Source organism: Dryobates pubescens, chromosome 12, assembly GCF_014839835.1.
Source record: "Dryobates pubescens isolate bDryPub1 chromosome 12, bDryPub1.pri, whole genome shotgun sequence".
NCBI lineage: Eukaryota > Metazoa > Chordata > Aves > Piciformes > Picidae > Dryobates > Dryobates pubescens.
In genome coordinates this window covers 7,283,884-7,298,500 of record NC_071623.1, presented here as the reverse complement: position 1 = coordinate 7,298,500, position 14,617 = coordinate 7,283,884, and the positions used below count along the sequence as shown (strand labels likewise).

The 14,617-nt window shown below is 49.0% G+C and overlaps 1 protein-coding gene across 2 annotated transcripts in view; it reads right to left on the bottom strand.

Moving 5' to 3' along the window:
• Positions 1-13,822, bottom strand: part of MBTPS2 (membrane bound transcription factor peptidase, site 2) — a 40,441-nt gene extending 26,619 nt beyond the window's left edge. For both annotated transcript variants that reach the window (XM_054166001.1, XM_054166000.1), the window contains exons 1-3: positions 13,687-13,822; positions 6,012-6,160; positions 3,644-3,782 (exon numbers count right to left, since the gene is read on the bottom strand). In XM_054166001.1, coding sequence (XP_054021976.1) covers positions 3,644-3,782; positions 6,012-6,160; positions 13,687-13,761 — 363 coding nt within the window. In that variant the 5' untranslated portion in view covers positions 13,762-13,822. The remainder of the gene's footprint in view (positions 1-3,643; positions 3,783-6,011; positions 6,161-13,686) is intronic.
• Positions 13,823-14,617: the final 795 nt, after the last annotated feature.

The window sequence follows — 14,617 nt, the reverse complement described above, 5'->3', positions numbered from 1 at the left end:
ACAGGAGCCATTCCCATGCAGCACTATCAGCTGGTACCTCTTCTCCCAACATATTCCATGGAGTTTGAAATACATATTCTTTTGTTGAAGATTGAAAAGCCTTTTTTTATCCCCAGGAGCAAAAGCCTTCTCCCTGCCCTATATATTCCCCCCGGCCCTGGCTAAGTATGTCCTGCTCTATATTAAGCTTGAGGAGCTTATAAAATGTACACAGCCTCCCACTCAAAACAACAAGGCTTGGCAACTGTGAGCATTGGTTTCCATCTCCTGCAGCCAGTCATGTAGATGACTGAGCCACTGAGAAGATTAAGAATTGTGTGGCACTGACAGCACTGTGAGCCCTAGGAGGTCAAAACATGAGCCTACAACTGGAACTGTGTGTCCTTTCTCCCTCCCTATCCAACTCATGGGATTATCCCAAGTTTACAAGCTCACAAACAGTGTAATTTTTGTCTGCTCTTCTAATTTTGGGGGTCTGCATATAGAGTTCTTAAAGTGAGTATACTGCTTTAATTGATGTAATACATTACAGGCAAGCCCCTCAAATTCCTCCTGTTGCTGTGGATTCCCATTACTCCCCAAGTCCTTCCCTGTGCTAAACATGAGACACTAACAGCTTCCAGACAGGCTTCAGAACAGTCACAAGTCAGAGATTGAGGAACCATCCCCTCCCTTTCCTCCTGTTCAGTTCCCATCCCCTCGCAGCTGCTGGGCTGCAGTGGGATAAGGTCACTTCTGCTGCTTGATCTGGAACAGGCCTCCTGTTTGCTCCACAGTTGTCCTGCCTCAAGGCAAGGTGTTGTCCCCTACCATCACTACCAGCTGGCATGAACACAACATGAACTACAATTCAGTGACAGAAAAGAGGTGCCAAGGGCAAAAAAACCTGGCCTGTCTGTAGCATTCACCTTCACCTTGACACCCAGTCCTCAGATATTTATAGACATTGATAAGGTTCCCTCTCAGCCTTCTCCAGACTAAACAGCCCCAGGTCTCTCAGTCTTTCTTCATAGAGAGATGTTCAAGTCCCACAGTCATTCTCATAGCTAGCTGTTGGACTCCCTCCAGCAGATCCCTTGCACTGGGGAGCCCAAACCTGGACACTAATTTAAGTAAGAAGGTTCTCCTTCCTTGTTCTTCACCTATTTGCAACCACACAATGGTCACCTTTTGGTGTCAACTTAGGCTAGCACATTCCCCTCAAAAAAGCCTACTGGAACTCTTCAGTTATACAACAGAGGCAGAATTAACACAACTGTGACCATTCAGAAATGAAAGAAGAAAACAGAATCACAAGTTAGGAGAGGTAACTTTATCCCCATAAATGCCATTAGTTTATCTCCATGCATGACATCCTTTTCAGTGCCAGCCTGTCCTTGCTTTCAGGCAGCCACTGAGAAATCAATTCCACATTGAAACTGTGAACTCTACCCTGGATTTCTGCTTTCATAGTTGCAATTCACAGCAGCTCAATTCCAAAGGCTCATCTCTACTTTGGTTGGTTGGTTGCCTGGTATGTTATTTTCTCCAACGAGCAATATATTGCCCTTTGGTTTCACAAAAGTGGACAGATCCATGTAATGAGCTGAGAAAATGGAAGATGATGTGAGGGAGGATTTTTTCATCCCAGAATGTAATGTACCTGAAGGGGGACTACAGAAAGGATGGGGAGAGACTGTTCACAGGGGCCAGCAGTGACAGGAAAAGGGGCAATGGCTTCAAACTAGAGAAGAGCAGATTGAGATTGGACGTTAGGAACAAGTTCTGCACCATGAGGGTGGTGGAACACTGGAACAGGTTGCCCAGGGACGTGGCTGAGGCTCCTTCCCTGGAGATACTCAAGGTGAGGTTCAACAAGGCTCTGGGCGGCCTGATCTAGTTGGGGATGTCCCTGCTGACTGTGGGGAGGTTGGACTGGATGACCTTTGGAGGTCCCTTCTGGCCTGGACCATTCTATGATTCTATACATGCTTAGGACAGACCCTGTTGGTATGCAAACTAAACATTTTGTGTCTCATGTTCAACTTGTGCTCTACTGGATGCACAGACTGCCTGCTCCTGTCTGCTTCTAGAGATAATCCAGGAGCAGTGTGTAGACAGGGTCCACTGCAGTGGCAGTTCCAGCAGTTCCTGTGGCCTGCTCTTGCCAACACACCCTGCATTTGCTCTATTCGCCCTGCATGGGGGCAACAGGCACAAAGCATCCCAAAGGCACTCAGTTTATGGTACATGCAGCCCTCCTTCACTCAAACAACATTTCAAGTCTAGCTGCATGCAGTCACCACATAGAGGAAGGTCTATCGAGGCAGCACACAATTCACTTCTGTTCACTGGGCCTGCTAGGTATGCAATGAGAGTAAAATGGTTTGGCACTCCTGCTTTAACCCAGGCAGCAGAGGGCACATAAATCTCTACATTGCTGCTACCACCACTCTACACCTGGACACAGATGGGATTTTCCAGGGACAGCAATGTGCCTTGGTGGCCAAGAAGGCCAAGGGGATTCCTGGGGTGCATTCAGAGGAGTGTGGCCAGCAGATCCAGGGAGGTTGTCCTCCCCTTCTACTCTGCCCTGGTAAGACCTCACCTGGAATACTGCATCCAGTTCTGGGCTCCTCAGTTCAAGAGGGATAAGGAACTACTCAAGAGAGTCCAAGGGAGAGCAACAAGGATGCTGAAGGGACTGGAGCAGTGCCTGGTGAGGACAGGCTGAGATACCTGGGGCTGTTTAGCCTGGAGAGGAGAAGACTGAGAGGGGATTTAATAAATGCAGACTATCCCACTTGGAGCACTGTGTCCACTTCTGGAGCCCCTATTACAGGAAGGATCTGGAGGTGCTGGAAGGTGTCCAGAGAAGGGCCACGAGGATGAGCAGAGGGCTGGAGTTGCTCTGCTATGAGGACAGACAGAGAGAGTTGGGGTTGTTCAGTCTGGAGAAGAGAAGGCTCTAAGGAGACCTTCTTGTGACCTTCCAGTATCTGAAGGGGGCTACAAGAAAGCTGGGGAGGGACTTTTGAGGGTGTCAGGGAGTGATAGGACTGGGGGGAATGGAGCAAAACTAGAAATGGGGAGATTGAGATTGGGTGTTAGGAAGATGTTCTTTCCCATGAGGGTGGTGAGACACTGGCACAGGTTGCCCAGGGAGGTGGTGGAAGCCTCATCCCTGGAGATTTTTAAGGCCAGGCTGGATGTGGCTGTGAGCAACCTGCTGTAGAGTGAGGTGTCCCTGGCCATGGCAGGGGGGTTGGAGCTGGATGATCCTTGTGGTCCCTTCCAACCCTGACAATTCTGTGATTCTATGGATGTGCCTTGAAAACTTCAAGTGTCTCTAAATTCCACATCTCAAAGCAAACTCTTACCTCTATTTTGTATTCTTAGCACTTCAGGCCTTTTCAAAGCTACTAGGCAATTCTTGCTCCAGAGAATTTCTAATATAAACTCTTCCATATGTTTGCTTTCTTTTCTCCTCCACTCTTCTCTCCACTTTTAAGGCTGGTAATGAACATGCAAATTTTTATCTAGATCTGTACCAGGAGTTAGGATATTCTTGCATGGGAGGATTTAAGCATCACATATCCCCTCATGAGGCTAGTTAAGATCAGCTGACACCTGCTAGATGAAGCCCGAAGGAGAGAACACTTACCACAACTTGCAGCATCCGATCGTTCTGGGCTTTCGGAGCCTCGGTGAGCATCTGTGTCAGGGTCTGCATCAGAGTCTTTCCAAGAAGGATAACAGAGCCAAACATGGCAACTATCCCAAACACCATCCCTATGTTGAACCTGTAAAGTTTAACAAAGTCAACAGTTCAGCAATGCATATGCTGCAAGCAGGCACAATTACATTCTCCAGATGTGTCACTGCTTTAGCACAAGTGAGCACAACTAACTCCTATGGCAAAACTTAGCCAATGTTAGCAAAACCCTGAGACAAAAGTATTGGCTAAAGGCAACTAGTAATGCTCACAGAATCATAGAATGGTCTGGGGAGGAAAGGGACCTCCAAAGGAGATCTAGTTCAAACCCCCTCTGCAGTCAGCAGGGACATCTTCCACTAGATCAGGTTGCTCAGAGCCTTGTCGAGGCTGACCTTGAACAGCTTCAAAGATGGGGCCTCAACTACCTCCCAAATGCAGTGTTCCAACAGCCTCATGGTGCAGAACTTGTTCCTAACACCCATCTAAATGTCTTTTCTCATTTCAAACCATTGCCCCTCATCCTGTCACTGCAGGCCTTTGCAAACAGTGCCTCTGCATCCTTCTTGTGGCCTTCTTCCGGTACTGGAAGGCTGCTATATGGTCTCCGCGGAGCTTTCTCTTCTCCAGGCTGAACATCCCCAACTCTCTCAGCCTGCTGCCATAGGCGAGATGCTGCAGCCCTCTGATCATCTTTGTGGCCCTCCTCTGGACCCACTCCAGACACCATTCCATATTTACACATGGAATAGCACACCTCATTTATTTAGATAAGCTTTTCCTATACATTTTGCATCCTCCTCACACACAATTTAAAAAGTGCTGAAAAATACTGAAGGGGACTCAGCCTCCTTTAAAGAGCAACTGGGAGGTACAACTGCAAGACTAGATTGAAAAATGGATGATTCAAAGCACACTTTTCTGCTTTCCACTTTGTTTTCTATTAATATAGTTGCCAATTACATCAGTCCACCTAGTGCTGGTATATTATTATTATTATTATCATTATTATTATTTTGCACTGTCCAGTAGTTGAAGGATGTGGTAAAGATTATTCTCTAACTAAAAGCCTTTGGTTTTCCTTCCTCTCACACCAGCACAACTGCTCTCCTGCCATCCTTCATGAAGCACACTGGGCATTAGTAGATTTATTTTAAGCAACATGTATTTGCAATGTTAATTAAAGGGATTAATGGAAACATTCTGCTGTAATAAGTGATATGCTTTAAAAAATGGTGTTTGATAGAGAACTATTTTGGGCTGAAATAGTAAGATCATTCCATGAGAGAAACCAATCTGAAGCAGACTTCTCTTTCTATTACTACTATCTCACTGAGGGGAGCAATATAGGAAATGAAAAGAAATTAAGACCTTACTCATTTTGTATTTTCAGAGAATATATGGAATCACAGAATTGTCAGGGTTGGAAGGGACCTCAAGGATCAGCCAGATCCAACCCCCCTGCCATGGGCAGGGACACCTCACACTACAGCAGGTTGCTCACAGCCACATCCAGCCTGGCCTTAAAATCTTCCAGGGCTGAGGCTTCCACCACCTCTTTGGGCAACCTGTGCCAGTTTCTCACCACCCTTCTGGTGAAGAACTTCTTCCTAAAGTCATGATAGGAAGGCAACTGAGCAACAGTTTTCTAAACCAGTTCAGGAGCACCCATACCAACAGAGCACTGGAGCAGCCTGCCCAGAGAGGTTGTGGAGTCTCCTTCTCTGGAGACTTTCCAGCCCTGTCTGGATGTGTTCCTGTGTGACCTGTGCTGGATTCTATGGTCTTGCTCTGGCAGGGGGCTTGGACTTGAAGATCTCCAGAGGTCACTTCCAGCCCGTAACATCCTATGAGCCTGTGATCCTACATGCTGTTTAACGGGTAACAGCTGTACTCTTATGAACTATGTATAGTTCAAACCACAGGTAAATAAAGCTTACAGATATCTTCTTTTATCACATCTCACTCTGCAGCCTAGAATACAGCTCTGTGTTCTGTAGCAGAGGCAAAAGACTTACACTGACACAGTACAATTATGGCAATCACAGTAATGTGGTTTTATCACAGAATCATAGAATGGTCTGGGTTGGAAGTGGCCTCCAAAGGTGATCTAGTTCTAACTCCCTCTGCAGTCAGCAGGGACATCCCCAACTAGATCAGGTTGCCCAGAACTCTGTCGAGCCCAGTGAAACAACCACGTCTTATCCATGATACTTTCCAGGCTGAAAGGTAGAGATGTGGTTAGGTTGCTGACTCTATCTGACAGAATTAAAAAAACCCAAAACACCACAAAAACAAACAAATCCTGCATTTATACCATAAGTAAAGAAATCTGGGTTTCCACCTCCCCCAGCTGTAGAACTGGCGGTTGAAGAGAGCTGTTTGCCACCGCATGTGAAAAGGAGAGACACTCAAGCCATATGTCAGCAGCCAGTCTTCATAGGATGCCTTCAGAGAGTTGGAGGACTGCAAAGCAATGGGAAATCAGTTTGGTCAAAAAAAAAAAAGTACTTCTAGGAAGATGCTGTGTTTCTGTAACCAAGCAGTGAATGGGACCTGTTGGTACAACAACAGATGCAGAAGTCCAGGTAAATATCCTGCACGTTATGTGTGTACAGAATACAGAATCAAATGGGCTGGAAACAACCTCCAAGATCATCAAGTACAACCTGGCACCCAACATCATCTAAACAACTAAACCATGGCACCAAGTGCCTCATCCAGGCTCTTTTTAAACACTTCCAGTGATGGTGACTCCACCACCTCCCTGAGCAGCACATTCCAATGGCCAATCTCTCTTTCTGGGAAGCTTGAGACTGTGTCCTCTGTTCTGTCACTGGCTGCCTGGGAGAAGAGACCAACCCCCACCTGGCTACAACCTCCCTTCAGGTAGTTGTAGACAGCAAGAAGGTCTTCCCTGAGCCTCCTCTTCTCCAGGCTGAACAGCCCCAACTCTCTCAGCCTGTCCCCATAGGGGAGGTTCTCCAGCCTTCTCATCATCTTCGTGGCCTCCTATGGATCTGCTCCAGCAGCTCCACGTCCCTCTTATGCTGGGGGCACCAGCATGCAGTGCTCCAGCTGGAGAGCAGAGCAGAGGGGCAAAATCCCCTCCCTCATCCTGCTGCTCACACAATAGTCTTAAAACTACAATAAAGAAAAATGCTTCATTTAGCTTCAGCTGAAAACAAAACCATGTCTACTACATTGGTGAGACATGGATCAGTACTGTGGGTATCCTTTGGTGAGGGTAAAAATGAGGTCTACTTTTCTGACACAAGGACTAAGTCTCCTAGGGACTCTGAAATATTTGATCACACTAACAAAAAGCCAGGAGGAATTTCAAATCATCCACCTGCATTGCAACAGCAACTCCACTACAACTTCCCAGCATTCCAAGATTTTCCCAGAATGCCTTCCTAGTAGCTCCAAAGACTTCCCTTTATGAGGAGTGTGACCCATTAATTGCATGTTTCATACTTCTCTGCAGTATTATCTGATATTACAGACTGAGAGACATAGTTTTGCCACTGCTGCTTTATATTGCACAGTGCTTGGAACTCACAGCTCAGGAAAAGCTTACCAGAGCTGACAGCCTTCTAACCTTGAGCAGTTCCCAAAGCAGGAGTTGTCTCTGACATAATCCAGACAAGCCTTCAAAGCTATCTGAAGTGGAACATTGTTCCCAAGTTTCCCTACAAGCAGCAGCAGCTACTGATGACACTGTGAATGCCTAGCTCACAACAGACTCCACTCTCCTCCCCCAAGAGGATCTTCACAAGCTTTTGGCTGTCATCTCTGGTTCTTTAAACAAATTTAGAACTTGCCAAGTTCCTTGCATTCCTACTGCACTGTCAAACTGGTGCTGGGGAATGAGGATCTCCTCTTGCACAACTAGTACAGGTTAGGAGGCAATCTGCTAGAGAGTAGCCCTGTGGAGAAGGACCTGGGAGTGCTGGTGGACAGGGAGTTCTGCATGGGACAGCGATGTGCCCTGGTGGCCAAGGGGATCCTGGGGTGCATTAAGAGGAGTGTGTCCAGCAGATCCATGGAGGTTCTCCTCCCCCTCTACTCTGCCCTGGTGAGGCCTCACCTAGAATACTGCATCCAGTTCTGGGCTACCCAGTTCAAGAGGGACAGGGATCTGCTGGAGAGAGTCCAAGGGAGGGCTGCAAGCATGCTGAAGGCACTGGAGCACTGCCTGGTGAGGAGAGGCTGAGAGCCCTGGGGCTGTTTAGTCTGGAGAGGAGAAGACTGAGAGGGGATCTGATCAATGTCTATCAATATCTGAGGGCTGGGGGTCAAGAGGGAGGGGACAGACTCTGCTCAGTTGCACCCTGGGATAGAACAATGGGCAGTGGATACAAACTGCAGCACAGGAGGTTCCAGCTCAACATGAGGAGGAACTTCTTCACTGTGAGTGCCACAGAGCACTGGAACAGGCTGCCCAGAGAGGTTGTGGAGCCTCCTTCTCTGGAGATATTCAAGACCCATCTGGATGCATTGCTGTGTGACCTGTGCTAGATTCTGCGGCCCTGATCTCAGAGATTTCCACAGGTCCCTTCCAACCCCTAAGATCCTGTGATCCTGTGAACTACCTTCATAGCTTTTCTCACTTTGCTGAATAAATTAACATTTTCACAGTAAACATCTATTTCAAGTAATGATTTTCCTGGGATACAAGACCCACTTACTCAGACCATTACTCCTCTACCACCTATCACATCATTTCTGCCTATACATTTCTGTGTCATTTCCTCCTTCACCCCACTGATTTCAGCTACATTTTTGTTCAGCCAGCTGAGGGGAACAACAGAAATTCTCTTTGTGATGTATCCAATCAACACTAGGTCCTCCATATGGCACTACTAAGTTTAGCATCCACAACCAGATCAGCCTTTGCTTACCCAGCATTTGCTAACCTTCAGAGATCAGGAAGATGATTACATTTTTAAAATTAATAACAACTAAGCCAAAGGGGGGGAAAAAAACCTTCTCACATAATCTACCAGATAATTAAGAACAAAGCCACATATGGCATTAAGTACCTCTGAGATGAGAAACTGTCTTCTGGGAATTAAGTGCATCCTATTCATTCACAGAGAGTAAAAAGAACAACCCAGTCAACCACTTATTATTATGTTAAAGCTAACTGGATATATTGATTTAGCAGCTTAAAAATGTGTTCCTTTCATCACATAGAATCTCACAATCAACCAGGTTGGAAAAGACCTCAGAGATAATCAAGTCTAACCTATCACCTAAAACCTAACACCTCCTGACAACTAAACCATGGCTCCAAGTGTCACATCCAAGCCTTTCCTGAACACCTCCAGGGATGGTGACTCCACCACCTCCCTGGGCAGCACATTCCAATGGCCAATTACTCTTTCTAGAAAGAACTTTCTCCTCACCACCAGCCTAAGTCTAAGATTTAGTCTCCGTGGGCAGCCCATTCCAATGGCAAATCACTCTTTCTGTGAAGAACGTCTTCCTAATATCCAGCCTAAACCTCCCCTGGCACAGCCTGAGACTGTGTCCTCTTGTTCTGGTGCTGGTTGCCTGGGAGAAGAGACCAACCTCCACCTGGCTGCAACCTCCCTTCAGGTAGTCTCCCCTGATCCTCCTCTTGTCCAGGCTAAACACCCCCAGCTCCCTCAGCCTCTCCTCACAGGGCTTGTAAACCCCATTTTTCTCCCCTAGAAATGCCATAAACTCATCCCTTCAAATTCATTCCAACCACATCACAGCCTCACTGTTCCAGCAAGGCATGGATAAAAAGAACCTCAAATTTTCCATGAGAAATAGGAGATTACTGACCACACAGTTGACAAATGGGGAGGGAAAAAAGAAACAAACATCAAAAAGGCAGCAGAATTCTTTTTGCATTTACATTTTCCTCCCAAGTTATGCAAATGGTATTCAGGATCACTGAAGGACTGCATCCCTTTGCAAAAACACATGCAAACTTTGGCTCTTTTTATCCTGAGCCCAGTAAGATCATCACAGCACCACACACCCCCTCAAGCTCTAGTAGGAAGCATGTTGGTATCCTACATTTCACTGCAAACTTCCTTCACACAGGCCTCGGCACTGCTTCTTTAAGAGTTCCAAGTGATCTTTGTTACCTGTGACAGCAATACCTTTTTTTAATCGATGCAAGCCTTCCAAATAATACTGCTGAACACTCCAGGAACTCCATAAATACCTGGAACAAGCAGGAGTCCTTCACATTCTTTGCTGACAAAATCTCTTCCAAGAGCTCTGAACCATTTCAGCTTCATGACCTCAAAAGCTGAAGGCTAACCTTGATCAGATGTATCTAATAGTCTACCTGGACTTCAGCAAGGCCTTTGATGCTGCTCCCCATAGCAAACTCCTGGCCAAGCTGTCAGCTCATGGCTTGGACAGCAGCACTCTGTGCTGGATTAGCAACTGGCTAGAGGGCTGAGGCCAGAGAGTGGTGGTGAATGGTGCCATAGCCAGCTGGGATCAGTGCTGGGCCCCATCCTGTTCAATATCTTTATTGATGATCTGGATGAGGGGATTGAGTCCATCATCACTAAATTTGCAGATGACACCAAGCTGGGAGCAGGAGTTGATCTGTTAAGAGGGTAGGAGAGCTCTCCAGAAGGACCTTGACAGGCTGGACAGATGGACAGAGTCCAACAGGATAGCATTTAACAAGTCCAAGTGCCGGGTTCTGCACTTTGGCCACAACCCCAAGCAGTGCTACAGGCTGGGGTCAGAGCAGCTGAAGAGCAGCCAGGCAGAGAGGTACCTGGGGTTGACAGTAGGCTGAACAGAGCCATCAGTGTGCCCAGATGGCCAAGAAGGCCAAAGGCCATCCTGGCATCAGCAATAGAGTGGCCAGCAGGAGCAGGGAAGTCATTCTGCCCTGTACTTAGCACTGGTTAGGCCACACCTTGAGTCCTGTGTCCAGTTCTGGGCTCCTCAGTTTGATTGGATAAGCATTTGGCCAGCACATCTAGAGAGGTGATTCTGCCACTACTCTGCTCTGGTAAGACCTCACCTGGAGTGCTGCATCCAGCTCTGGAGCCCTCAGCACAGGAAGGACATGGACTTGATGAAGCAGGTCCAGAGGAGGGGCATAAAAATGATCAGGGGGCTGGAACACCTCTGCTACAAGGACAGGTTGAGGGAGCTGGGCTTGTTCAGCCTGGCAGAGAGGAGGCTCCAGGGAGACCTAAGAGCAGCCTTGCAGTACCTGAAGGGAGCCTACAGGAAGCACCCCCAGGTCCTTTTCTTCAGGGCTGCTCTCAAGCCAGTCCCTGCCCAGCCTGCATCAGTGCCTAGGATTGCTCCAACCCAGATGCAGGACCTGGTCTCTGTCCAGACTTCTAATATGTTTCAAAGCAATGCCATGGAGGCTTCCAAACACAGAATAGGGACTTGATGGAGTAAAATTTACCAAAATCTTGTATTTTGTTGTCATTATCCACAGACTAATATTTGGCAATGAACAGCTCTCCTACTGAGCTCTCCAAGCATTAGCAGCAGGGGGAGCCATTTATTTTCCCAAGTGTTCTCCTCTCCTCAACTTTCTTCTGTTTCTTCCTACATTTAACAGGAATGGCAAAACTGAACATTTTTGACTTCGAAATTGCTAGGCCCTATCTACACTTGGTAGAAACTGGATTGTAATGTTAATGCAACCCCCCCCAAAAAAAATATTACACAGCATTACAGAATGTTAGAGGTTGGAAGGGACCTCCAGAGATCATAGAATCAATAAAGTTGGAAAAGACCTCAAAGATCATCAAGTCTAACCTGTCACTCAAGACCTCCTGACTACTAAACCATGGCTCCAAGTGCCACATCCAATCCCCTCTTGAACACCTCCAGGGATGGTAACTCCACCACCTCCCTTGGCAGCACATTCCAATGGACAATCTCTCTGGGAAGAACTTTCTCCTCACCTCCAGCCTAAACTTCCCCTGGCACAGCTTGAGACTGTGTCCTCTTGTTCTGATGCTGGTTGCCTGGGAGAAGAGACCAACCCCCACCTGGCTGCAATCTCCCTTCAGGGAGTTGCAGACAGCAATAAAGTCTCCCCTGAGCCTCCTCTTCTCCAGGCTAAACAACCCCAGTTCCCTCAGCCTCTCCTCATAGGGCTGTGCTCCAGACCCCTCCCCAGCTTTGTTGCCCTTCTCTGAACACATTCAAGTGTCTCAATGTCCTTCTTAAACTGAGGGGCCCAGAACTGGACACAGAACTCAAGGTGTGGCCTAACCAGTGCTGAGTACAGGGCAGAATGACTTCCCTGCTCCTGCTGGCTACAGTATTTCTAATGCAGGCCAGGATGGCCTTTGGCCTTCTTGGCCACCTGGGCACACTGCTGGCTCATGTTCATCCTACTATCAACCAGTACCCCCAGTTCCCTTTCTGTCTGGCTGCTCTCCAGCCACTCTGTCCCCAGCCTGTAGCACTGCATGGGGTTGCTGTGGCCAATGTGTTAGAACCTGGCACTTGGATGTGTTCAATCTCATCCTGTTGGACTCTGCCCATCTGTCCAGCCTGGCAAAGTGCCTCTGCTACCCTCTAACAGATCCACTCCTGCTCCCAACTTGGTGTCATCTGCAAATCTAGTGATGATGGACTCTGTCCAGATTATCAGAAAAGATATTGACCAGGATGGGGCCCAGACTGATCCCTGGGGGACACCTCTAATGACTGGCTGCCAGCTGGATGTCCAACCCCCCTGCCAAAAGCAGATCAAACTTGCCATTTTTATTTCATTTTTAACTCATTCATTTTAACCACCACACATCTCATTTTGCACACATACTTTGCCAATTTCCATCTTCTCTTAGAAATGGCAGCTCTCTAGCTTTAAACAGAAGCCCACCTAATGAAGTGTATGCAGTGCACAGCTGCATCTGTAGATAGCATGAATGATGCCTGTCCTGGTGCATGCTCTGGTCAAACTCTCCCCTCTTCATCCAGAGGGAAAATGTCTTACAAACACTTATAGAACGTCTTAGAATCCTCTGTGAGGATTAAATTTTAGATCTTTTAAAAGTTATTTTAAGGAGTCCTGCCTTTTTTTTCCCCCTCCAGTAATATTAAGGAGATTCAAAAACAGGGAGGAAAACTCTGTTATGGTTTTACACACTGCAGTTTTAGAGTAATCATCACAAAACACACACTCCACACAGCAAACTTATAAATTAAGGGGGGTTTTAAAGGTTAATAAATCAACTACATTAATACTTTACACCCCATGAAGCACGTCAAAGTACCACAGAACTATTTCAGCGGTAGACTACAAGCAGTCTCCCTTAATATTTCCCAGCTTTGGTCCTCTAACACAGATCCGAAATCTCCTCTCTGCAGCCGGCCGAGAGGCGTTTTCCAACCTCCGTGATGGGCAGAAGCAAACCACCACCCCACTGGGCACCCCTGCTGGTTTCATGCAGGGCAGAAGGGCCCCGGGTTTAGGGCGAGGAGGCTTGCCCTCGGCCAAAGGATGGCCTCAGCCCTTGGAGGGGGGTCAGCAAGGCCTGGGGGGGTGCAGCACAACAGCCTCGCCGGCAACTACACCGTCCGCGGAGCCTGGCATAGCCCGAGGCGGGTAGGAGAGGCTTGCGGCCGTCCCCTCCGCTCCAAGTCTGACCGGCCGCGGGCACCTGCCATCCCCGGGCAGGGGCTGAACGGACCAGGCTTAGCGCCGGAGGTTAAATTTGAAGGGCAGAGGCCGGGCGCCGAGCTCGGGCCTGCAGGCTCAGACAGGGGAGCGACGCCTCCGTCCCCCTGAGGCGGGAGAAAGGGGAGTCGTGCCCAGCCCTGCTTAGGAGGGTGGGCGAGGCAGGGAGGCCGCTTCCCAGTGGCGACTCCAGACCCCGCCCGGGATGAATGGGGTTGCCGGCGCCCTCCCACCGGCCCCGGACGGGGTGCAAGGCGAGAAGCGGCGATCCTGCCACGGCGTGCGCGGGCCAACATCTCCCGTTCGGCTTTACGTCCGCAGCCCTCACCTTGAGCAGCGTATCCGCCAGGTAGATGGCGCACCAGCCCCCCAGCACGCACACCACCACCGGGATCGGGATCATTGTCGCAGCCGAGGTGGTGGCGGTGGCCGCGGTTCATGCGGAGGAGCCCCCGGAACTAAACGTCTCCCGGACTCTTTGTTTATCAGCTGTACTGCCCGGCCGGACGCTTCCGGGCAGCGCGTCGAGGGAGGGCAGGTGGCGGGTGACGTCACGTCCTCGTGCGCTGGGGAGCGGGACTCGGCGCCACGGAGTGGGGGGGGGAACGGGTGGCGCGGGGGACGTGCGCGTGCGCAGTAAGGCGTTTCCCCCCCCCGCCCCCCCGCCGTTGAGGGGTGCAGGGCAGCGGGGCGAGCGTGGGAGCGCGCGAACGGCAGGAGGGGACAGTCGGTCTGAACACGAGGGGAAACTGCTTTCCTGTGGGGGTGGCGGAGCGTTGGGACACGCTGCCCAGCCAGGCTTCACGGAGGCACGGCATCGGCCCAGTGGGAAGGGACCTCCAGGATAGAATAGAACAGAATAAATCAGGTTGGAAGAGACCTTCAAGATTACCGCGTCCAACCTGTCATCCAGCACCACCTAATCAACTAAACCATGCAACCAAGCACACCATTCAGTCTCCTCCTAAACACCTCCAGTGATGGTGACTCCGTCATCCAGTCCAACCAATCATCCAAACCTATCTAATCAACCACCCCATGGCACTAAATACCTCATCCAGTCTTTTCTGAAACACTTCCAGGGATATCGACCCCACCACCTCCCCAGGCAGCACATTCCAGTCCTAGAATTGCTAAGGTTGGAAGGGACCTCAAGGATCAGCCAGTTCCAACCCCCCTGCCATGGGCAGGGACACCTCACACTGCATCACGTTGCCCAGAGCCACGTCCAGCCTGGCCTTCAAAACCTCCAGGGATGA